Source organism: Vulpes lagopus, chromosome 20 (assembly GCF_018345385.1).
Source record: "Vulpes lagopus strain Blue_001 chromosome 20, ASM1834538v1, whole genome shotgun sequence".
NCBI lineage: Eukaryota > Metazoa > Chordata > Mammalia > Carnivora > Canidae > Vulpes > Vulpes lagopus.
The window spans coordinates 1,776,268-1,789,581 of NC_054843.1; the positions used below are offsets into that span (position 1 = coordinate 1,776,268).

The 13,314-nt window shown below is 51.4% G+C and overlaps 1 protein-coding gene across 1 annotated transcript in view; it reads left to right on the forward strand.

Moving 5' to 3' along the window:
• Positions 1–2,883: 2,883 nt before the first annotated feature.
• DNMT3L (DNA methyltransferase 3 like) overlaps positions 2,884–13,314 on the forward strand; it is a 32,938-nt gene continuing 22,507 nt past the window's right edge. The window contains exons 1-4 of the mRNA XM_041734690.1: positions 2,884–2,923; positions 7,140–7,254; positions 11,069–11,207; positions 11,270–11,526. Coding sequence (XP_041590624.1) covers positions 2,884–2,923; positions 7,140–7,254; positions 11,069–11,207; positions 11,270–11,526 — 551 coding nt within the window. The remainder of the gene's footprint in view (positions 2,924–7,139; positions 7,255–11,068; positions 11,208–11,269; positions 11,527–13,314) is intronic.

A 13,314-nucleotide genomic window follows, 5' to 3' on the forward strand; every position in this document is an offset into this window, starting at 1 on the left:
GAGGGGCAGGAACGGAAACTTGAATTCCACACCTGCCAGCAGGTGGTTGGCTTCTCTGTCCTTTGTAAAGGAAGCTTCCAGACCAGGGCCTGACCCCTCAAGTGGGAGGGCTGGGAGGCCCCCCGATTCCTGAACGGTGGTTCCGTTCAGATGGGAGACAGCCAGCACGGGTGCCCTCTACCTCACCCGAGGCCCAGCTCCCGGCACCTGCAGGGGCTGCCCAGGGGCCCAGCACTCAGGGTCCCTGTGGGGAGTGGGCATGACCACGTCCGCTGCCCGGGGCCCAGGACCTGGGACGTAGGAGGGTCAGGGGGAGGAGGAGCGCCTGTCTGAGGGCGGACTGGGTGCCCTTGGGCACAGCACTGGGCATTGCCCGGAGGCCGTGTGATGCCAGGCGAGTTGCTTTCCTCTCTGAGACTCAGCCACCCTCATCTTTAGCCCGAGCACATCGCCCTGAGGGACCCAGGTGCCACCTACCCCCCTTCCTCCAGGTGGACAAGGCAGCTGAGCTGCGGACCGATGTGCCTGAGCGTGGGCCCCAGGGGCTCCTGTGCTCGGCCGCTCACAGCCCGGGGCAGCAACGCCCAGGAGCTTCCTGGGGCTGTGTCCGAGGCTGGACGGTGGTGTCAGGCAGTGGGGAAGCCGTCCTGGGGGGGTGCGCAGAGGGGGACGTGCATCCCAGGCCGTGGTGTTAGGGGCAGGGGACCAGGACCTGCAAGGGCACTGGCCCCATGGTGGCCCCGCATGGCCTGGGCAGAGGGGCCAGGGTCACAGGGAGCGGCTGTCGGGCGGCCAGGCTGCAGAGCCACGGGCAGGGGCGGGGCCCGGCATTTCTCGGGAGTTTAGGTGGCTCTGTTCTATCCCGAGGTGGGGGTCCTCCGGGGGCTGAGGGCCCCTCCTCCCAGTACGGGGTCCTGGCTGGGTTTCTGGCCTCCCCGGGCCTGGGTCCCTGGGAGTTCAGTCCTAGACAGGCTGACCGCCCCAGGGCAGGCGTTCTGGGCATGCTGGCTGGGGGTTCACCCAGAGAGCTGGGGCCCGTGTGCAGACCCCAAGGGCAGTGAGGGTCGGAACAGGCTGGCGCTGCTCTGGAATGTTCCGGGGCCTCTGCCCTCGCGCTGCCCGCCTCTGGGGCCCGAGCTCACGGGCTGCGGTGCCATGGTGGTGGCCATGGAGGTGTGGGGCTGGGGGCGGCGCTGTCCACAGACCCCCAGAGGGCACACCCCGTGGGCCCCCGCCCACCCTGTGCCGGGCTGCCCTCTCAGAGAGGTCCGTCCTCGCCCCTGCCCGGGCCTGGGAGCCCCCTCCTGGCCTTCCCCGACATCTGCACGTGCGTATCCACGGTAGCACCCGAAAGCAAGCAGACATCAACGTCACTGCTGAGCCTGGCGTCCGCCCGAGCACCCTGAGGCCCCCCGCTCATGTGGGTCGGGTCCTGTGGAGCAGAGCCACTTCGTGTCGCATCTAATGGCGCCTGCTCGGCCAGCTAGCTCCCGACTTCCCACATAAGGCTTGGGGTTATGGGGGTACCATGGAGCCTGGCTTGTGGCTCTAGGGGTGAGCAGTGGCCGCCCTTCCGGCAGCCCAGTGTCCCTCCTCCAGCACCACCCCACACTTGGCAGACTTTTCCCCAGTGCCCAACTGGTCAAGGGACACTTTAGCCACAAGACAAGTGTCCCGGGGATTAAAAATAGTCAAGAAGCTCAAGACTTCACTTCCCTCGGGCTGCGGAAGCCTGTGGCACCCCTGGGTCAGCAGCTGGCCGGGCCTGCAGGTGCCACCCGGCCTCTCGCTTGGACATCAGCAACGAGGCTCCTTGGAGAATTTTGGACTTTCCAGCACGTGGGGGGTTTCCCTGGCAGCCCCTCCCTTCAGATGACCTGGGGATGGGGGGGTACAGCCTGTGAGGCCCATGGGGGACCCAGGGCAAGGGGCCCAGCCCTGCCTTCAGCCACCCACTGCCTTTGTAGGGCCAGGCCTCACTCAGGTCCCCCCCACCCCGAGGTGCTGGGCACAGCGACGTGCCTGCCACTTGGTGGGCCACCTCCAAGCCTCTCTCCTCACCTGCAGGGGCTCTCTTCTTTGTCAGACCCGTCTAGCCCGCCATGCCCCAGGCCCTGTTCTGAGAACGCTGCCATCACCCTCGATCTCAGAACTGCCCTGCTGGGTCAGCGTTATCATCACCCTATTCTACAGATGGGGAGACTGAGGCAGAGAGAAGCTAAGGAGCTCGACCCAAGTCACACAGCGAGTAAATGGCCTTGGATGGATAGTGGCCGGGTCCATGCTCTCAGCACGCAGGACCCTGCTCACATGCCCAGGCCACGGGGGATGAGCGAGGTTCCGGTGGCACTGTGTGGCGGCGGGGGCAGGGCACAGAGGGGGCCTGCTCCTTGGCTGCTGGGCCTTGCCTCCCTCAACGAAGCCTGGACACAGTGACCTTCTGCTTTGCTGCAGACAGAGGCGTCAGCATGTGCGGCTCCCAGAAAGGGCTGGGTCCCCGCGGTGAGGAGGGAAGGGGTGCTTCAGGGGCCTTAGAACAGCAGCCCAGGCCTCAGCTCGGGGAACAGTCCAGGGGGGTCCTGGGTTCTGCCCCTGGGGACTCCCCAGCTGGTGGGGCAGCAGGGCAGGCTCGGTCTCCCAGTGGTGACACTTTGCGGGGACTTTAGGGCCCTATAGGCCACCGGCTCGCAGGGTGACCCTTTCCGAGCTTCAGTGTGCCCATGAGAGATGCTCAGCATAACTAATTATCAGAGAAATGGGAATTAAGGCCGAACAAGCCACCACCTCCACCCACCAGGAGGGCTTTGGGCTAAGAGCTGAAAGCAGTGTGTGCGTGAAGATGTGGAGAAATCAGAAGGCTCGTACGTGGTTGGTGGGCGCGAAATGGTGCACCTGCTGACGGAAGACGCCTGGTGGCTCCTCAGTGCGTTCCTTAATAAGCTTAAAATCTTTTCCTTTAGAGATTTTATTTTTTTAAGTCATCTCCACACCCAACACAGGGCTCAAACCCACAACCCCGGTATTAAGAGTCACATGCTCTACGGAGTCAGCCAGGTACCCCGATCTCCATGTGACCCAGCCGTTCATTCCACTCCCAGTTAGGCCCCCAGAAAACTGAAAGGAGATGTTCAGACAAAAACTGGTACATGGGGGCGCCTGGGGGGCTCAGCGGTTGAGCGCCTGCCTTCGACTCAGGGCGTGATCCTGGAGTCCCAGGATCGAGTCTCACATTGGGCTCCCTGCATGGAGCCTGCTTCTCCCTCTGCCTGTGTCTCTGCCTCTCCCTGTGTCTCTCAGGAATAAAACAATAAAATCTTAAAAAAAAAAGAAAAGAAAAGAAAACTTGTGCACAAATGTTCATGGCAGCACTATCGGCAACAGCTAAAGGGTGGAAACAACCCAAATATCCATCTACAGAGGAATGGACGAATCAAAGGTGGCCTGTCCCTACAACAGAATTATTCAGCCGTGAGGAAAGTTTAAGTACGGACACCTGCTACCACGTGGGAACACACCTCAAAAACGTGATGTCAACTGAAATCAGCCAGACGTAAAAGGCCATTCATGTGAAATACTCAGAACATGCAGATGCGTAGACATGGAAAATAGGTTATTGGTTTGCAGGAGCTGGGGGAAGCTGAGGGGGTGACTGCTAATGGGTACGGAGCGTCCATCTGGGGTGGTGGAAAAGTTCTGGAAATTGACAGTGATGGGCGCACAATGTTACCATATGCTAGTTACTATTTGGAAGTTTTGAACTTGCAAATGGTAAAACTTGTAAAATTTATGATATGTGTACCTCACTGCAAATAAAAATTAATTCTAAAAATCAGTCAGACATATTTGTGTGGATCTATCTGTGGGTTCTGTGTTCTGTTCCATTGAGCTGTGTGTCTATCCAACTACCAGTCCCACCAAGTCTTGACTTCTGGAATTATATAATACATCTTGAAACCCAGTAGGCCATCTCCTCCATTTTCTTCTTCTTCTCCTTCTTTTTAAATATTTTATTTATTTATTCATGAGAGACACGGAGAGAGGCAGAGACACAGGCAGAGGGAGAAGCAGCCCCCCCACCCTGATGCAAGACTTGATCCCAGGACCCTGGGGTCTCACCCTGAGCTGAAGGCAGACGCTCAACCACTGAGCCACCCGGGCGTCCCTCATTTTATTCTTCTTTTTCAAAACTGTTTCTGTTGCTCTGGTTCCTTTGATTGTCCATATACATTTTAGAATGACTCTGTTTATAAAAAAATCTTGCCAAGATTTTGATAGAAATGACCTTAAACCCATATACCGATTGGTGGGAAATTAACATCTTTATTACGTTGAGTGTTGCAATCCATGAACATGGTATGTTTCTCCATTTATTTGGAGCCTCATTGGTTTCTTCCTTCGGAATCCGCAGTTTTCAGCATATGAGCCCCATACATGTTTTGTTAGACTTACATCTGAGCAGTTAATTTTTGTGCAAGTGTAAATAGTTGTGTCATTCTATTTTCAGTGTCTACATGCTTGTACATTGTTGGCATGTAGAAATACAGATTTTTTTTTTATTTGCACGTTCATCTTATATCCCACAACCTTGCTGAACTCCCTTTTTTGGTTCCAGAAGTGTTTTTGTTTTGTCATGTTTTATTATAGAATCTTTGGGATTTTCTACAAATACAATCACGTCATCTGTAAATAGAAACAGTGTGGTCTCTTCCTTCCCGATCTATCTACATGACCATCGATTTCCTTGCCTCGCCTCAGTGCACTGCCTAGAACCACCAGCACCCTGTTGACTAGAGGTGATGGACATCCTTGTCTTGTTCCTGATCTCAAGGGGAAAGCGTCCAGTCTTGCACATTAAGTATAATGTGAGTCCTCTTTATCAATTTTAGAAAGCCCCTTTCTATTCCTTTATTTATGTTTTTCATCATGAACATGTGTTGAATTTTGTCTGACGCTTTTTCTGCATTGATCAACATGGTCAAGTGATTTTCTTTCCTGAAATGGTAAATAGCATAGATTGATTTTTGAATATTGAAAGAGTCTTGCATCCCTAGAATAAACTCTGCTTGGTCATGGTGTATAATTATTTTTATATACTCTTGAATTTGATTCTCTCATATTTTCTCAAGGATTTTCATGAGGTATATTGGCCTGTAGTTTTTTTGTTGGTTTGTTTTTTTTGTTTTTATGATCTTTGCATGGCTTGGGTATCAGAATTATAATAGCTTCATAAAATGAAACAGGGCACATTCCCTGCTCTTTCATTTTCTGGAAGAGATTGTGTAGAAATGATGTTAATTCTTTTGTAAATGTTTGATAGAATTCCCCATTGAAGCCATCTGAGCCTGGAGAATTCTTTTGGGGGAGTTTTAAAATTAAGAACTCAATTTCCTTGGGGTCCCGATGTGGCACGCACAGTCTGCTAAGTGTCCAACTCTTGGTTTCAGCTCAGGTCACGATCTCAGAATCTGAGCTCAGGCCCAGCATCAGGCTCCGAGCTCAGCAAGGAGTCTGCTAAAGTTCCTCTCTTCCTCTACCTCCATCCCTCCCACTGTCCTCTCTCTTGTTCTCTCTCAAATAAATAAATAAAATCTTAAAAAAAAAAAAAAAAACATTAAAAAGGGCAGCCCTGGTGACTCAGCGGTTTAGTGCCACCTTCAGGCCAGGATGTGATCCTGGGGTCCTGGGGTCGAGTCGGGCTCCCTGCCTGGAGCCTGCTTCTCCCTCTGCCTGTGTCTCTACATCTCTCTCTCGGTGTGTCTCTCATGAATAAATGAATAAAATCTAAAAAAAAAAGAAAGAAAAAGAAAATGTTAAATGAATAATTCAATTTCTTTAAAAGCTATAGGCTATTCAAATTACCTATTTAAAAAAAAAAACAAATTACCTATTTTATAGGTTAATTGTGGCAGTTTGTGGTTTTTAAGGAATTGATCCATTTCAACTAAATTGTCAAGTTTTTGAGTGTAGAGTTGTTCTCAGTTTTTCCATATTATCCTCTTGATGTCCTTAAGGTCTGTAATGATGTTCCCTGTATCAGTTTTAAAACTGGTAATTTGTGCCTCCTCTCTTTTTCTTCATCAGTCTTGCTAGAGATGTATTGATTTTTCTTTTCTTTTTTTTTTAAGATTTATTTATTTATTTTTAGAGGAGGGTGCCAGGGCAGAGGGGGAGGGACAGGGAATCTCAAGCAGACTTTCCATTGAGCACAGAGCCACATGGAGCCCAATGTAAGGCTCAATCCTAGGATCCCAGAATCATGATCTGAGCTGAAGCCAAGAGTCAGGTACTCAACCAATTGCCCTACCCAGGTCCTAGGTATTGATTTTTTTAAAATTTCTCAAAGAACCAGCTCTGTTTCATTGATGTTCTCTATTATTTTTCTGTTTTCACTTGTATTGATTTTTGCTCTTATTTTTATTATTCCCTTTCTTCTGCTTGCTTTGGCCTTATTCTGCTCTTTTTTCTTTTAGGCTCTTTTTAAAAATATTTTATTTTATTTAAATACAACTAATTAACATATTGTGTATTATTAGTGTCAGAAGTAGAAGTCGGGGATTCATCAGTCTTAAATAACACCCAGTGCTCATGACATCACATGCCCTCCTTCATGCCCATCCCCCAGTGACCCCATCACCCCACCCTCCCCTCCAGCCACCCTGTTTGTTTCCTAGAGTTCAGAGTCTCTTACAGTTTGTGTGTTTCTTTAATTTTGTCTTGTTTTATTTTTCCTTCCCCTCCTCTATGCTCTTCTGTTTTCTTTCTGTTTCTTTTTTTTTTTTTTTTAAGATTTTATTTATCTATTCATGACAGACAGAGAGAGGCAGGACCCAGGCAGAGGGAGAAGCAGGCTCCCTGCGGGGACCCCCATGTGAAACTCAATCCCAGGACCCCAGGATCACATCCTGAGCCGAAGGCAGCCGTTCAACCACTGAGCCACCCAGGCATCCCTCTTCTGTTTTATTTCTTAAATTCCACATATGAGTGAAATCATATGGTATCTGTCTTTCTCTGATTGACTTATTGTTTACTAAGCATAGAACCCATAGTTCTATCCACGTCGATGTAAATGGCGAGATCTCCCCCCCTCTGACGGCCGAGTGACACCCGGGGTGCGCAGACACCACGTCTCCTTCCTCCAGCATCTGTCCGTGGACGTCAAGGCTCCTCCCACGGTGTGGCCCCCGTGGACACGGCCACTGGGAACGCGGGGGTGCAGGTGCCCCTGCAGCTCACCGCCTCTGGACTGCGGGGTCGGTACCCAGCAGTGCAATTGCTGGGTCGGAGGGCAGCTCCCTGTCCGGCTTCTCGAGGCCACCCCTCTCCCCCGTCCCCACAGTGGCCGCCCGCCTGCATTCCCACCAGTAGCAGAGAGGCTCCCCTTTCTCCACATCCTCCCCGCACCTGTCTCCTCCCGACAGTGGCTGTCCTGATGGGTGTGCGGCGGGTGGGGGGGTCCCCACGTGGTGTTGGTGTGTGTCCCTGATGCCGAAGGACGGGGAGCATCTTTCCGCATGTCTGGGGCCCCGTGTGGGTCTCCTCTGGAGACGTGTCTGCTCACATCTTCCACCCATTTCTTGACTGGATTGTTTGGTTTTTGGGTGTTGAGTTTGACAAGTTCTTTATAGATCTTGGATACCAGCCCTTTAGCTGACAAATCATTTGCAAATATCTTCTCCCATTTTGTAGGTTGTCTTTAGGTTTTATTGACTGGTTCCTTCACTGTGCAAAAGCTTTTATCTTAATGAAGTCACAATAGTTCATTTTTGCTTTTGCTTTTAGAGACACATCTTGCAAGAAGTTGCTGTGGCCGAGGTCAGAGAGTTTGCTGCCTGTGTTCTCCTCTAGGATTTTGATGGATTCTTGTCTCACATTTAGATCTTTCATCCATTTTGAGTGTATCCTTGTGTCTGGTGTAAGAGAGTGGTCTAGTTTCATCCTCCTGCATGTGACCAATTTCCCAACACCATTCATTGAAGAGACGGTCTTTCTTCCATGGGATAGTCTTTCCCGCTTTGTCGAAGATGGGTTGACCATGGAGTTGAGGGCCCATTTCTAGGTTCTCTCTTCTGTCCCATTGATCTATGTGTCTGTTGTTGTGCCAGTGCCAGACTGTCTTGATGATCACAGCTTTGTAATACAGCTTGAGGTCAGGTATTGGGATGCCCCCAGCTTTGGTTTTCTTTTTCAACATCCTTTGGCTATTCCGGGTCTTTTCTGGTTCCACACAAATCTTAGGATTATTTGTTCCAACTTTGAGCAAAATGTCAATGATATTTTCATAAGGACAGAATTGAACGTGGAAATTGCTCTCGGTAGCATAGACATTTTAACAGTATTTATCCTTCCAATCCATGAGCATGGAATGTTTCAGCCATTCTGGAAAACAGTATGGAGGTTCCCCAAGAAGTTAAAAATAGGGTTACCTGACAACCCAGTAAATGTGTTACTAAGCATTCTCCCCAAAGATACAAACGTAGTGATCCAAAGGGGCACCTGCACCCCAATGTTCACGGCAGCCATGTCCACAGGGGCTGCGCTGTGGGAGGAGCCTCGATGTCCATGGACAGATGCTGGAGGAAGGAGACGTGGTCTCTGCACACTCCGGGTGTCACTCGGCCGTCAGAGGGGGGAGATCTACTATTTACATCGACGTGGATGGAGCTGGAGGGTGTGATGTTGAGGGGGGCAAGTCGGCCAGGGAGATAGTTATCACACGGTCTCCCTCATATGTGGAATTTAAGAAATAGTGCCGACGACTATAAGGGAAAGAGGGGAAACTGAGTGAGGGAAAAAACCAGGAAGGAGACAAACCACGAAAGACTCTGAACTCTGGGAAACAGAGAGTCGCTGGAGGGGAAGGAGGTGGGGGATGTGGGATAACTGGGTGATGGGCATGAGGAGGGCACGTGATGGGATGAGCACTGGGTGTTATAACCAATTGATGGATTATTGAAAACTGCATCTAAAACTAATGTGGACTATATGTTGGTTAATTGAATTTAAATAAATAAACAAACAAACTCATTAATTAGTTAAATCGACTTTCACATTGAACATTGGGAGTACAAAGAATACCCACTAGAACCCTGGCCTTAGCACCGAAGGCTAATCCCCTGGGAAGGTGTGTGGGTGACTGTGCCCAGAGTTAGGCTTTCAGGGTCCTGCATCCATGGCGAGGGTGACATATCAAGTGGGCTCCCCCATCCAGGACTCACAGGCAGGGACCTCTCCCAGAGGGGCCGGCCATTCCTACCCCTCCCAAGCGGCCTGGCTGCTCCAGGCTCCATCATGGACCCCAAAATATCAGGTGAGGAGGAAAGGCTGTTGGAAAAACCCACAGATCCTCCTTGGGGGGCACGGCTGTATGGAGGGAAACAGACCAGGTCACCGTGTCACCCTGCAGCACAGTCACCCCCTTGCAGGAACACCTGCAGTGAACAAGGACAGGCTGGTCCCACAGAGTCCATGAAATGCTAAGCCCCGGCCGGTGCCAGGGGATTTCTCCTGGGTCGTTAGGGTTGGAATCCTGGTGTCTTAGTTAATACCTCTGGGGTCACCCTGGGTCTCAGCCGCAGTGACCAGCCTGCCCACAGGGACCACGTGAACGAGGGAGGGAGCATCAGAGGAGGGAGCTCCCTGGGACCTCTGCAGACAGGACCCAGCAGCAGAAGCGGCAGTGGGCCTGCCCGGGGGAGGAGGCCCTAACTCTCTGCCCTGAGTTCTCTTCTGCCCAGAAAGGGATAGGCCTGGTCCTGCCTTGACCCCCTAGGTTTGCTGGGGGCCTGGGTGGCTCAGCTCCAGGCTGGGACGTCCCCTCCCACCTCCCCCAATGCTTATGTGACTGAGATCACTTTTTCCTTCAGAGCAAAGCTGGGGAGAACAGTTTGCAGGGCTCTGCTGGCCTCCCCTCCCCCCCCAACGGACCCGCCCTGGTTGCCTGGCACGTGTTTACCTTAGAGATGGAACCCTCCACGGGGTTCCGAGGGGTCAGCTGCGGCCCACAGGACACTGGCCCTCGGAGCCAGAGCCCTGGAGCCCTACGCAGCCATAGAGGGCCCTGCTTCGGCCACTGGATCCTGTCCAGCTGGCCCTGGGGCACCTGTGGCGAGCGCTGCTGGGGACTCCTGGAAGCCAGGGATGCAGCCCATGTGTCCCCGAGTTTCCCTGGGCGGCGCTGCTATGCACTGTGGGGCCGGTTTCCCTCGTGAAGAGACGACTCACTCCAAGGAGGGGAAGGGCTGGGCAGGAGCCGTTCTGGCCTCCACGCAGCCTGTGGAGCTCCCAGTGAGGACAGTGTGGCCACCGCACACGCCGCTGACACCCGCAGGCCTCCTGGGGGGGGAGGTCCACCACGCAGGTTACAAATCCTGTGCTTGTTGGAACCGAATAGAAACCTTGAACTCGTCATTACTCTGGCACACTCTCAACTTTGTGAGGATGGCACAGAAGAGCCTACGTCATCCACGTCCCCAAGTCCCTGGTGACAAATCCATTTCAAGAGCATCAGAGAAGGATGGAGACCAACTTCTGAGCGAAGTCCAGAATGATGTGAATGAAAACATTCACTTTCCAGAAAGTCTGATCTGCTCCCCCGTGAAATTTGGAGATGGAGGCAGGGAGGGCAGGACCAGGCGCGGGAAGCAAGGCTGGTGCAGAGGGAGGCAGGTGTGGAGCCGCTCCCTAAAGATCCAGCCTGTCCCGTCCCCGGGCAGGCCCCGGGCTGCAGGCCGTCCCCTCGCCTGACCCCGCCGCGGATCCCGGGGGTGCGGGGACCCGGGGAGTCCAGCCGGAGAGGGGGGAGCAGGCCACGGCAATGACCCCGTCCAGCGGGCAGCCGTTGACCGAGGCCTGTCCCTGGTGACGCCGGCTTTGGTGTGTCCCCTCGATGCCCCGGAGGGGAGCATCAGGACAGAGCCACACGGCCCTGGGCAGAAAGGCCAGGAGCCCAGAGCTGGTCTGACAGAGACACCGCCTCCAAGCCAGGAAGCGTCTTTGCAGGCGCACAGCTCCCAGCTGGAGAGTGGGATCCGGGGCTGAGGCTGAGCCTTCGGCATCACGGGAGGAGCAGGAGCCCACGTCCTGAGCCCACGTCCTTCGCCGCGGCGCTCCGGGAGGAGGCACAGAGCCTGGCAGTGAAGCGACTGGCCGACCTGCCGAGACGCCTGGACTGCGCCCAGCAGACTCGCAACCTCGGCCACGTGGCCCAAGCCCTGGCCTGGAGCTGCAGGGACACCCCGCCCACCGTCACGAGGAGGCCCTCTTCCGTCAGGACAGGGCCGCCAGAAGCTGGGTGGCAGCTGTGTGCAGCAAGGGAAAGTTCCAGCAGCTAAGGCAGGAACGTGAGCGCCAGAGGCAGAGGCTGGCCGTGGTGGAGAGGAGCTGCCGGCCCTTCCCGAGTGGCCCCCCGCACCTGCTGCTCCCCCGCAGCCCCCAGAGGCTGGCCGTGGGCAGGGTCCCTGGGGTCATCGGGCCCAGGAAGGAGGAGGGCCGCCCCGGGACGGCGCAGGGGTCCGGGGTGGCCTGCGGGTGGGACGGGGCTCGGGGCAGCTGGGTCCTGAGCTGCTCTGCCTGGAGTCCTGTGAATAAGGCCTGACGCTCTCCCGAGGGAAGCTACGGTTCTCACCCCGTGCCTCAGTGACGCTTAGCCTCAGCGACAGCGCGACAGCGTTACGACTGTCCTGCTGCGTTATGTCCTAGAGCTCGGTTACTGGTCTCATGATTACGTAGCTTCCCCGTCAGACGCTTAGAATTATATAAGGGCTGTATTCCGATGGAAATTAATGCCACTGTGACTTCCCACATCCTTGACGGTTGGCAAGGATAGAGACGTCAAAATAAGACCACTCAGGGCGCTAGGCCTCGGGTTATGAGTCTGCAGAAGTTACTGAATATTTACGTGAATAATATGTGGCTGGTTTTAAAAACAAAGAGAAAAAAAACCAGCTTCCCATTGAAACAACATAAAATTGTTAGTGTCATCCCAAATTCATCTTTTAGTCCTAAATTCAAATTTTAGTCCTAAATTCATATTTTAGACCTAAATTCATATTTTAGACCTAAATTCATATTTTAGTCCTAAATTCATATTTTAGTCTTAAATTCATGTTAGTCCTAAACTCATATTGTAGCCCTATTCACATTTTAGTCCTAAATTCAAATTTTAACCCTATGATCATATTTTAGTCTTAAATTCAAGTGTTAGTCCTAGATTCATATTTTAGTCTTAAACTATTATTAGAGTCCTAAATTCATATTTTATTCTTAATTTCACATTTTGTGCCAAATTCTTATTTTTAGTCCTAAAGTCATAGGATTAGTTCAATCCTAAATTTATAGATAGGAAAACTTAAGAATTTGCAATCATTTCTTTCTTGTTCTGTAATTTCTTAAACTTTGTTTCAAGATACTGTTTGTTGTGTAAAAAAGAAAAGAAAAGAAAAAGATATTATTTGTTATTTCACATTGGTAAATTTGATGCAGTCAAGTTACAAGTTTTCTCACGATGGCAAACACACACGCCCACACCCGTGGGTGCCCACGTACACCCACATCCCCTGATGCAGGATCTAGACACTTTAAGCTGTTTTGTGAGTCCCAGAAAATGTAAAACCAGAGTGGAAAATTGTAAAGATTGCTTATAGATAAATAAATAACTGAAGAGAAAAAAACGTGTTTCATGTATAAATAGAGGAAAGACTCCAGGATCTTTCATTCATGATTTTATTAATTTGGGTCCTTTTTCTTTCTTTTTTGAGGAGTCTAGGTTGGGATTTGTCCATCTTACTAATTCTTTCAAAGAACCAGCTCCTAGTTTCGTTGATCTGTTCTTCTGTTGTTTCTTGGTTTTTATTTCATTGATTTCTGCTCTGATCTTTATTAATTCTCCTCTCCTGCTGGGTTTAGGTTTTATTTGCTGTCCTTTCTCCAGCTCCTTTAGGTGTAAGGTTGGGTTGAGTAGTTGAGACTTTTCTTATTTCTTGAGGAAGGCTTGTATTGTTATAAACTTCCCTCCTAGGACCACCTTTGCTGCATCCCAAAAGTTTTGAACATCTGTGTTTTCATTTTCATTTGTTTTCATGAATTTTTTTAAAAATTTTTCTTTAATTTCCTGGTTGACCCATTTGTTCTTTGATAGGATGCTCTTTAGCCTCCGTGTATTTGTGTTCCTTCCAAATTTCCTCTTGTGATTGAGTTCAAGTTTCAAAGCATCGTGGTCCGAAAATATGCAGGGATCATCCCAATCTTACGGTTCCAGTTGAGACCAGATTTGTGACCCTCTTCTAGGTTCTTTTTTTTTTTTTTTTTCTCTTCTAG